The 12,379-nt window shown below is 35.8% G+C and overlaps 1 protein-coding gene across 2 annotated transcripts in view; it reads right to left on the minus strand.

Moving 5' to 3' along the window:
* The window catches only part of GALC (galactosylceramidase), a 31,786-nt gene that overhangs the window by 8,689 nt on the left and 10,718 nt on the right, over positions 1-12,379 (minus strand). Inside the window, exons 7-13 of one of the 2 annotated variants that reach the window (XM_058806529.1) lie at positions 8,475-8,605; positions 6,140-6,295; positions 3,984-4,108; positions 2,646-2,773; positions 2,100-2,189; positions 775-864; positions 297-441 (exon numbers count right to left, since the gene is read on the minus strand). In XM_058806529.1, the coding sequence (XP_058662512.1) occupies positions 297-441; positions 775-864; positions 2,100-2,189; positions 2,646-2,773; positions 3,984-4,108; positions 6,140-6,295; positions 8,475-8,605 (865 nt within the window). Of the gene's footprint in view, positions 1-296; positions 442-774; positions 865-2,099; positions 2,190-2,645; positions 2,774-3,983; positions 4,109-6,139; positions 6,296-8,474; positions 8,606-10,574; positions 10,703-12,379 lie in introns of both variants that reach the window. The other variant, XM_058806530.1, reaches the window with a different exon arrangement.

Here is a 12,379-nt window from a genome sequence, read left to right on the forward strand (position 1 = left end):
AAATTTTCTCCAGATTTCTGACTTGCAGCCCCCAAATGGAAGTTTTTACGCTGACACCAGTTTTGCAAACACACGAACACCAGGTAAGACATTAAATTAAATACACGTCATTGCAAGAGTAAGGTGTACACTCACTCATACAGGTGTAAGTTTTTGGAAAAATGGGTATAAATGAACAAAAACAAAATAGATCTTTAGGCTACCTCATGTAGATGATTCAAATAACTTACTGCCTTCCTACATTACAATTATATCTGTGTGTGAATGGAGAATTGGATAAGAGAATTCTGGCTTACGTATATTGAAATCATCACTGTAAATGGAAGGAAAGGGCTGGGGAGGAGGCGGCTCTGGGTAACCACATTTCCATCCTGTCTTGAGTGTGGTTAAAGTGTAGACTTCATCCACGTCCAGATCTAAAGAAAATCTTCCCCTCCACACCTGGAATTGAAGAAAGCTCAAGCTGCAAAAGTTAACAACTAACTGACAAAATACCCAAGCTCCTGAAGTCAAGATCCTCTGAAGTCCTGATTTAAGTCAAAATTCCCATCTTCTTGCCTCAGCATTTAAATATCTCTGGGGTATTTTTAAAACTCCTTTTCCCCAAACTTGTTATTACCTCCAGGTACACTTGTACACAGCCAGTAAAACTGCAGTCAAACAGCCTTAAAACCTAAACATGCAGCTTAAGCATGAAAGTTGAGGAGTTTCACCAAAGAGGGAAGACACACCTGAAACTGCAGAGGGACTGATAATTAAAACTGATCAACTTACCCGTAAAGGATGGAGTTGCTGGAAAAGACTGGAGTTTCCAGATTCAAAATCAAGTCTAGAATGCCACACTTGAAGGGTTTGCACCATATACTACAATGGAACACACCATACAATTTAAAACACAACAACAGCAAAATAAAGAACCTTGAATATTCAACTTGAGAAATACCAGTCCTCTATGGGTATCTAATTTTTGTTACTTTAAAGCTGTTGATCACATTAGAGTCACAACTTTACTCAGCCAATCATTACACATGCCTTAAATTTTTATAGATTATACATCAATAAGGCATTGCCCTAACAGGCCCTAACGTTGCTTATAAAGACAGACAGCACTGCAAACACAGACACAATCTTTAGCTTCTCTATCACCAAAAATACACCTTGGATACAAGCTCTCTTTGAGAAGTAACCAGACTGAAATAATATCCCACAAGTTTCACTTTTATAAGGCCCTCAGTCTAATTGCTAGCTCTTTGATTTTAATTTTTGAGCAAAATACTTTGCTTACATGTCTCCAACCTTCTGCAATACTCAGTTCTGCATATCAACTATATTAGTATCAGATTTTGATCACACCTAACCCCTATAATTTCTTTTCAGTTACCAACATCAACAACAAAGCAAGCAACCTAGAGCTTGACTTGGATAAGCCATCTAATACTTCCCTAAAAGGGAGCTGTGTATCCAAATTGACACTCAGCTACTTTTCCTAAGTGAACTACTGACACTAAGCTACTTTTCCTTTTATTGTCAAAAGTATCATCCAAATTATCTCCTCCTAAAGGAAATTATTGCTGCCAAAAAATCAAAATCAAATTCCAAATAAGTAACAGTCAAGTTCTGAGAAGGAATCATCTAAATCAACTAACAATGATTCCCTCCAGTTTACACTGTGAAAGTATTGTTCACATTTCTGAGGGAAATATACTTTAGTGAAATTAAAAAATAGAATAAACAAATTAACAACTGGGAGAGTCTCAGACTATCTCTTCACAGGATGCAATAAAACCTACAATACAAAATCAACTACAGCTATTCCCCTGAAAATCAACTGATAACTAGAAAAGCCATGGCTGTGTCAGCCCAACAAACTATGTCAGCATGTCAGAGCATCCAGCCTTGGAATATATTCTAAACAAAATTTTAGTTGCATTTCTGTCCCATTAAATTTCTTCTTCAATATACAGATGATTAGACTGAGAGGCAGCAATTCTACAATTTCAGTTATGACATTGCAACCTGTGATACTGACACGCATGTATTTGATTATGAATGGCAATTCATTTTACAGGGCTGATCAAATGTATTCAAGATGTACTTACAAATGACCCTCTGAGGTAGAAAGTTGCTCTCTGAGGTACAACATTGAAATTTGGCAATGGAGGCCTGATACATTTAGAGTGATTATGACTCTGAAGAAAAAAAAACAAATGTAACAGAAGAGATACAAATTATTAGAATGCAACACATGGCAACATTCATGAAAAACCTACAGCACAGAATTGAAATTAAAAGAGCAATAATTTATTTCACTGTTATCTTAATAGCTGCAATTGCAGTAGTTTAATAATTTTATTCCAAATACAGATTTTAAGAAAGCACATAATATAACTTCCTCCCAGTATGTCATCCAATTAAAGCTAATGTGAAATAAAAAAGACAAAGATGGCACATATATTGGCCTCCAGGAAGTCTCAACAAGGTATTTTGAGTTCAGACAGAAAAAACAGCCTCTAGTAAACTCACTAATAAAGCTACAAGTATCAAAGAACATTCTCAGATACCAAACTACATAAATCAAGACAGGTTCTTCATAACAAAACATCTCCTGTAACTTTTTCAGTCCACTGGAATGCTGATGCACATACCATAGTTTCAATGATGATGGTAAGGTTCCCTAGGCCATCTGTCAGAGCTACAAAACTGCCACCTCCTTCTAAGTGTCCATCCACTTGCAAGTATGACCAGCCTGGCTGAGTGAACTGTGTGGTGTGTGCTGAGACAAAAATTAGAATACAATAATTAATTAATAGAAATTAATAGAAATGATAACATTTGTAGGCTTTATTAAATTTCTCTCTTATACATGCTGACAAAACTGAAACCTTATTCAGAGAAGAAAGTAATAGAACTTCCAAAACAAAATTTACCTATATAAGAGGAAAGATTAAAGAATTATACTATGGGAAAATTAAAAATATCAGTGCTGTGGCAGACAAAAGAGTTAAAGTGATAGCAATTATTTAGATATTAAGCACAAACAATACACAGTAATCATGTCCATTCAATTTGAATATTCATCACAGTTTAGATTTTCCCAAGTCTTTTTTTTTTTTTTCTTTAAATAAAATAAACATTTCTTTTTTAAAAAATAAATGGCAGGGAAAGCACAGATGGGCAACTTCATGAGGTATAACTAAATAAGTAGGATTTTCAGAAAGTAAGTGAAACTATCAAAGAAGAATATGACCCAGATCATGAAAATCCTGAGCAACGTGGACATAGGAACAACTGCTCAGCTGTTCTATTCATGGGAAACTGTGGCCAGTTTTGCTTTAATGCTTTTACAAATATAGATAACTAGCAGAAGAACAAAAATTAAAGCCTTTGTCTTGTTCTTCCTTCATGGCACTGCATAGTTACTCCACAGAACTGCAGCACAGACAGTAAAATATTACAGGACTACAAAGCAGCCAGTGAATTTGTGTGTCCACAGACACTACATGAACATGCTTCCCTTTCCCAGGCTCAAGGAAATGCTGATTTACACAAGCCAAGAACATCAAGCAGGAAAAGAATAGAGAGGTTCTTTGTTCCACTTTTGCAAACTGAGAAGTACCAAATGGAATTGATTGATACTCAAAGATTAAAAATAAAAAGGGAAAGGAAATAGGAAAGCACATTAACCTTTACGGGCACATCAGATCCAAATATTTCAATAGTAACAGCTAGAAAGGCAGTAGCTTATTACTTTCTGATACAGCTAAAGTTCAAGTATAAATATTTCCCTTACAATTATATCTTTCTGCTTTCTATTGAAATGAGATTATTTTCTTCTTTCTTAATGTATTCACAAAACTTTCCACAAATCTACCTCAATTTGGTACAAAAAATACTCCACATAAAACCACTAAATCAATAAAGGCCTCAGAAAATACAGTGATGTTTGGTGTCAGATCACCAACTTATAACTGCAAGATTTTCACCTGTAATCCAGACAGGAGATTCAACTTTATAGTGGCCACTCCACGGCTCCTGTGCTGTCATTAATGCGCATCGACCAAAGGGCAGCTCCTCATAATAACTGGCCACCAGGTTCCATGCAATTGTTCTGGAAGAAAAACAGGTGTTTTCTTCATTCATATGGGGAGTATTAGATTAACTTAGTACAAAAATCCATTCCTCCATTTTCTCCAGCATACAATGAAAAAAATTTGGGGGGTGGAGGGAATATCTTTCCCACAAAGAAAACCCACAGGAGAGGAAAATAAAGCAAATCTGCAAATCAGCGTTGAGAACTTCTTCCAAAACGGGTGGTAAATTCTCTGGCTAGAGCACCACAAAAAGTTTTACATTAAAAGAAACATGTATTGAGGGTAAAGACACCATTTGTTTGAGGTTTTTTCCTGTTCTGAAGAGAAAAAATTTTGTTAGCAAAGTCTCCAGCTTTTTGCTGAGTGTTTCGTTGAGTTTTTTTGTCATTGCTTGGTTCTTTCTGTGCATGGTGGTAGTTGTTTTGGATGGAGTTTTTTAGTGAAGCAGTTAAGTACCACAAAAAAAAAAAATCTTTATCCATGTAAGTAACAAATAAAAACAACTTTAACCAGCCATCCTCAAGGAGTATTTGCTCCATCCTGACAAGGATAATCACTTCACACACTTTGATTTGGGCTTCATTGAAAACGCTTTGCGAAGACTTTAAATTTAAAGACCTCTGGGCCTTAAGGATGGAAATACAGCTTAACAGAGCAGTTAAGCAAAAGGCAAAAGCTGTCAATCTGTTTTGCTGTTGCACACAGGTGCATACAAAGGCCTCATTCTGAAGTCACTGCCACAGACTTATCACACTATACATACACACAGAAGAGTTCCTGGAAGTCTACAAAAACGTGATCATAAAATAAACAACTGTTGAATTGTAAATTCAACTTGCTCACATCAAACTTGGTCTGTTGATTTCAAACTTAGAAAGAAAAGTAGGAAACTAAACTTCAAAGGAAACAAACTTAGCAGAAAGATAAGCTGCCTTTTGTCAGAAAGATTTTGTTTTCAGTATACAAGCCAAGATAACGTCACTTCTGGACATCTGGACTTAGAACTGTTCTACAGTAATTTATAAATACAACACATACGCCTTGCTGTTTGGCTGTGAAAGAAATGGGCATATATAATTTGAAAGGCCTTGGAAAAATATAAAAAACAATGGGGAAAAAAATTGCCTAAATAAAGATATTAAACTATATGAGGATTAAGAAGCAAGCAGAATGATCAGGAATTCATGCAGGAAATATTCACCTGTTTGAAAATTTCAGCTTGCAGAGAAGACAGAAGATTTGTAGAAATCAGGCAACTTAAGAAATTTCCCTTAACAAGTATTAGTGATTTTTCCTGCACTTCACTTGAAGCAACAAGATTTCTCTTTATTTTTCCAAAATCAAGTTACAAAGCATCTAAAAGCTTTCAACAATTTTACTCACATGTTGACACCTACATTTTCTTTAATCAAACTTTTTCCTTCAGACTACCAGTTGGTGCACCAGAAACATCAAACTTTATTTTCTATTCTTTTCTCAAAATGAGTTGTGGAAATTCCCAGTAAAGAGAACATTTTTTTACAGTATTCAGTTTGGAAAGAAAATGTGCAGAAAAGAGTAAATTTATCATGCATGTTTAAGAATGGATTCTGAAAAATAAGCTGTATGGAAAAACTAGATAATTACATCTGTAATTATCTGTTTAACCGAAGACAAACAATCTGATAAAGACCTTAAGAAAAATATGATAAATTAGTCTTATTGTTATTTTCCTCCAATGCCACCTCTTCTTAAGAACATTCTCTTGTTAATAATTATCATCATTCTCAAAGGCATCTGAAATGAACTGCATAAACCCACTGCATAAACTGCATAAACCCATCAAGTGCTGGAGAATAAGAATACATTGAAACTTGTGGGACTTCTACTCCAGAAAGAGGTCAGAACAGCAGACTTCCTATATTACAATATCTGAATTCAGACCACATTGGGGTGACTTTCAGTTTACCTGTTTTCTCACCAGAGCAGATGGATGTGTTATTTAATAGCACTTTAAGTAATTCTTACACCCCATGTTGTGAAAGCAAGCAACAGTGCCCAACACTTACGCGGTCATGTTTCCATTCACGTAGTTTTGGTTCAGGATCCGAGCCCAGCAGCCTGCACCAACATCATTATTGAAAGTACTGTAATCTTCTGATGACCACAGTTTCTTGCCAGTTAATATGGCATTTTGCACTGTTTTTGTCCCAGGATAGTGAGCCCTACACAATATTTTGAAAAGAAAGAGCACTTAGTACAAGGAGAAAATCAAAGTTTGAAAGTACATATAGCAGCAGTGATTCACTTTCTTCAAACTGAAAATGAAAAATAAAATTTCTTTGGAATACCACAAGCAGAATACAAGAATATTGAACAAGGGGGAGCTGTAACATTCCAGAGCTTATTGTATTTACATTAGTAGATTATTTCTTCTGCTACATGATAGCATTTAGTTAAACTTAGATTTACAGATGCCATGCAATTTTCACAGCTTGCTAAAGCAAACCTCTGTCCTGAAATGGAGCTTGAAGATGGTCATTACCATAATGTGCTGAATAGAGAAAATACATGCTAACTCATACTATCTTAAACAAAACTATAAATAACGTAAAGCTAACAGTAAGATACAGCACTAGGCACTATGCTAAGAATTTAGCTGCATGAATGTCTTAGAACTAAACATGAACTTGACTGATTTTGCACATCTTTTTTAATAAACTCAGGTTTCAAAAAAACAAGCTAGTTGGACTAAAGAAGTTACAAGGTATAAACTGATATTAGTTGAAACATAACAATAGCTAATTTTCTTTTCAAGGCCTCCCTTAGTATGAGACATCCTTTCTCCCAATGGAGACTTTGATTATACTCAATCACTACACTGACCATGGTGCAAGGTTTGCTGACTGAAATAAAACCTTTCAAACCACTTGCAGAAAACAGGGTTGTGATTTTCCTCACTTAGCACATTCATTAAACATACTTTATTTATACACTAAAATGGAACTATTTCCTTAATTGCAGCTTGACAAATTGATTCATTTGTGGCAGGAATACAAAACCAACAGTTTTTCTAGGCTGACCGTTGGGGGTTTTTTTCATTATTTTGCCTCTAGTGGACAATGACCTACTTCTCAGTGTTGTAGTCCTTCATATGCAGCTCCACTATCAGTAATGTAACAGATAGTGGGGATTTTAGCTACATTCTGCTCTGCTGTACAGATTAGTGTGTATTTCCCCTTTGGCTTGGAAACCTAAGTATTGCCTTAGTACCAAGCATAAGATTTCTGCAATGGCATAAAGTGCACAGCTTGCAAAAATAAAGCAGAGAAGGAATAATTTGTCTTTCTACACTCCTGAAAATGTGTTTCTTAAGTGTCAATATCCCTGTCCAATAAAAGTTGAAATACACAAGAGATATTTAATTTCCCTGCTAAGACTGCATCAGAGTAGGGATGTAAAACTTACACTTATAGAGTTAAGAAAATACAGCTTACTTAGTGTAAAAACTGTTGAGCTTCATCCAGACATGATCCAAGACTCCACCTATGAAAAACTGCCAGGATACTCTTCATGTTCAGAAGGGGGGGAGGGGTTAATTGCAAGGGTACATGACACTGACTTCCTATATGTATTTGCAGGAAAAAACCCCATTTCTATACCTCCTATGGTTCAGATATATAAAGATAAATGGAAAATATTCAAATTGAAGCAAGGAACTGACACATTTGAAGCATGTGATTGGGTCAGGCAAGTTTATGGGACCTAGTAAGTCAAGTTTAGAGCTACTGTAAAAAGATAAGTTACTGAACATTTTGTATACACATTTCCATTCAATCAATCAATCTCAAATTCAGTCTACTAGTAAAATATTATTATGATAAAACCCTAAACTAGTATTAAAAATCAACTGGCTCCATGTTTCCAAATACAAATTTGTCATCAAAACAAAATGGGAGCTAAGAATCAAGCCATTGTAACACAAAGAATCACAGCCCAAATTCATTTCTGGATCACCAAATTTCAGTAACAAACCAGTGGAAATTACAAAGGTGTGTGCTAAGTTGTAAAACTAAAGCACTTTTTGCATACCAGTTAAGAGTAACCAAAACCCTAATAACAAACAGTTTTGTCCAAAAAGCCTTCCATCCATCAAAAGCACAACCATGCCCAACAGGAATCTTCAGCATGATAAAAGACTCCTGATTCAATTAAAGGTTGAGGCTGTTACTGGGACAAGAACTGCATGATTTGATTTGGTTAGTAAGAGAGTTTTATAGTATCAATCCTTTCCTTGCAGGTAAAAGTACAGAGAGGTAAAGCTTTGTCTGTGTTAGTTACAAATAAGATGAAGACAAACTATAAACAAACCACCAAGAAAGAAGAAGAGAGAGAACCCCCTACCCAATCACATCGACCACTCCGTGGAGCTCAGAGTCAATCATCATGACAAAGGAAATGGGCTCCCACAGTCTATCGCTGGCTATGATCCTCACCTGCTCCAGACCATGCTTATCCAATGTGTACCTCAACAGCTTGGAAGAAAAAAAGGAGAGCAAAGAACAGAGAGAAGAAAAAAAAAAGTTTTTCAAATTGTCAAAACTTTATATTGGGAAAGGCAGCATCTTCTTCAGCACCAGCTGAAAAAACTACTATGCTTCAATTCATGTTTTTGCAACTTGGACAACTGTTACACCAAACAGAACATACAAGACTGTCAAGCACAAAGTGACTTCAAAGGACACCTTCTTCTACCATTCTGAATTCCAAAATACATGATAAAAAGAAAAATTAAAAATTTTTTGTTCTTCTTACAGACGCAAAAGTACAAATAAAGGCAAAGCATATCACATTTCATGTAAGATACTCTATTTGCAGATCAGCCACTTAGATGTTACAGGGCTGACAGGCAAACTATAAGATGTGTACGAACTTTCTGAACCTGAGCATTTGAAGGACAGACACCTAAATAACATTATCTTTCACTAGGTCAGCAAGAACTCTCTATGGTAGTTAGTACCTTAAAGTCAGCATTGGTTAAGAAACATGGTGTTCTTAACCTTGGTGTTTTGTACTAACCTTAATTTCTTGATAGATAACAAAACCAAAGTTTCCTGCACAGGAAAACTTAACACTTCATTTTTTGTGATCAGTGGTGGTGGGGAAATTGGGGAAAAATCTGTATGACATTCAAGAAAAACCTCTGACAAAAAGAACTTCCCTTTTAAAGAACAACTAAAACATGTCTGTGGTTCTAAAGGCACAAACAAAAACAAGTTCTCCTGTCCTTGATTCTGCCAAGCTCTTAAAGAAGCAAGAGCTGTACACAGTCAGTGCATTCATTCTTCAAGCTGTATTGTCATGGAAATCATTACTAAAACATTTCCTAATGCACCTGTTGAGCTACAAGTCTTGCCTAACCTAAGAAAGTTTTTTTTAAGTTTATTTTAGACCAAAGGAGTTACTCTATGCTGACACTATAATCAGGATTTCTCAAGCAGCCACCTTCAGGTGATTGATGTTTACAAACTTAACACATATGAAAGCAGTTTCTTTATAAAATCCTCACTTAACTGACTTGCTATAACCTTTCAGCCATGCATTCACTTAAACTTGTATGAGCATATCATACTTCCTTACATACAGAGGATAAATGGGACATGAGTGACCACAAGAATGCTCTTATCACAGTAATGTTAACAACAGAGATAAACAAGTTAACAAATGTAACACAAGTGAGCAATTTGTATCTGCACAGATAATTACCACTGGGAACGTGTAATTTTGTAAAAACTGCATATAATTTTGAGAAACCAGAGTTTACAAAAAGAGCAGAGCAGCAGAGTAAATTGCCAGAAGCAAGTAAAAAAGTGTATTATGGAACAAAAGTGAAGGTAAACAGTTGAGTTGACATTTGCTGAAAAACCAACAGAAAAAATTGAGATAGGCTGTATTAGTTTACAAACTTTGGGTGCTTGTTTTTACTTCTAAGTTACTGTCAGTGCATGCATTGCTAATATTATCTGTTATCAGAAATTAAACAAGAAACAGAAACTTCTAGCTCTAGTATATGACCAGAAAAATCTCAGCTGCAGCCACAGAAAGTCCCAGGGTGATAAGTTCCACTCTGAAAGCTCAAGTTCACCCAAAATGAAAACCAGTTGCAGACCAAGAATCCAATCCTAAGGTTTTTCTGACCTGGAACATGCACATGCAGATTAGTTAGAAGTTTCCTGTCATTTTCTAGTGCTAAGAAGCCTAAAACACAGCTCCTAAATGGACACTTGAAAGAAATGATAGAAGAGTGATAAGGTCAGCTTACACATGTACTAAACTGAAAGAGAGAAAGACAAGAAAGACTAATCCATCACCACTGTACACAATGATGGAAAAAATGGAAACAGCTAGGAAGTATGAAACAAGAATATATGACTCTTGAAAATGGAGAGGAAGACTTAGAGATAGGAAGGGATGTTTAAAAGGCCTCCCTTCTCCCACACTTACCCGACTACCTCAATAGCCTCATTAAGATAGGGATCAACTATCATCTCATTTGAGATGCTCCAATCTCCATCCGCAGCGATGATGCCAACGTTCCACAGACCCAGTCTGTCCAAAGAATGTCGGAGCACCTTAGTAACAGACAACACCACTTAAAGTACAGCCTTCATCAATGAGGCAACATGAAATTTAAGACTGAAAACAGGAACTTCAGAAGGAGTCTATTTACATACCAGGATGGATAAGAAAAGTTCTCACTTCTCAAACAAGAGCTATGGTGGCAACTAAGACGAAGTTAATGGTAAGTATTTTTAAAACTGAAGGGTTACCTCTGATATTGAGATGGTCATTACACAAAAATGGGCTTCTCATCACTTGGATAACTTTTGACACCGCAAGTGCACACAGATATGTGGAGGGATAGCAGTAAGAAAATAAAGATAGTGCAGAAGGTAATCTCACACCTGAGTAGTTGCAGCTGTACCTATCACCAAAGATTAGAACAAGCCTGCCCTTAACAGGCCACAGCTGTGTCCAATAAGAAGATGAGTGCTACAAAAGAGTGGGTTAGCTGGGTGAGGGGAGACATGGAGTTTGTTGGTAGTGCTGTGAGGAGCTGTCCATGAGAAATCACCAAGAAGGTATCGAGCTTTTGCAATAAGATGACAACACATATATTTTACTTGGACACTCTCAATATACTGACTCCCTGGCATGTATGTAATTTGTTACACAAAAGTAATGGATTTATCATCAAGACAGTCATGTTAGGCTAATCTAACAGTCACAGCTGGCTAAAATGTGGAAGTGGACACACATCCCCAAGTAATCGGAAGCAAAAGTTAACCTGATCCCCAAAAAAGTAAATTGAAAAAACAGAGATTGAAGTTTTAAAATAGAAAAGACCTATCCATGCAGCTCTCTACAAGAACAGAAATCTCTGTCAAACACTGTCCTGTTCAAGTGAGGAGCACCTAAACATTTTTTCACTGCCCATTTTACTGAACAAAAAAAATATCCTTGATGTTTTAAGTTTAATATTTAAATTTTCCCACTACTTGGTTCTCATGTTTCACTAATTTTCAGGGAAAGCAATGAATAAACCTAGAATTGCATATTTACAACAAAACTAAGGGCAACCAACTTTGAATTCAAACGTGCCAGCAGAAAAGAATTCCTATTCTGTCTTTCCAGGTTCTCTTTACTATTTCACTGTTAAAGATGATAAACAGCTCACATTTGTCTGTGGAAATTCTTAGGTAAAATACACTCATACAAAATATACTCAGCCTTAACAGTTAAGAACAAACCACACTTACAGAGGGCTGGTGCTATCTGAAAATTCAAACCAGAAATCTAAAAAAAAAATTTAAAAATATATTTTCAGCAGCTTGTACAAACAGCTGCATCTGAAAAAAACCCAGTCCACAGTCTAAAATTTTTTTTCAATTTTCGTTATAAAAGAATGATGCACTGTGTGCATGCATGCATAAAAAAGATTTTGCAACTTGATTCAAAGATCAGTGGGCATGAACCCTCAAATTATTTCTTGTAATAGCCCTCAGGCAATGCGAAAAAGAATAGGGAACATTTCTCTTTTTCATGTAGTCAAGTAAGGACAGAAATAAAAGTCTAAATGTTGATGACAATCAAAGCCTAGATCTAAAACTAATTAGGACATAAAACTTACTAAGTAGAAAAGTAACAATGAAGTTCTGTTCAGCTGTTTGAAACTTTTGAAACACAAAGTCTACAAAAGAAAAATTCATAATACTAGAAGGTCCTTGAAATTTAAAGCATTCTAGCTA

The sequence above is a fragment of the Ammospiza caudacuta genome, chromosome 6, assembly GCF_027887145.1.
Source record: "Ammospiza caudacuta isolate bAmmCau1 chromosome 6, bAmmCau1.pri, whole genome shotgun sequence".
In the NCBI taxonomy this organism is placed as follows: domain Eukaryota; kingdom Metazoa; phylum Chordata; class Aves; order Passeriformes; family Passerellidae; genus Ammospiza; species Ammospiza caudacuta.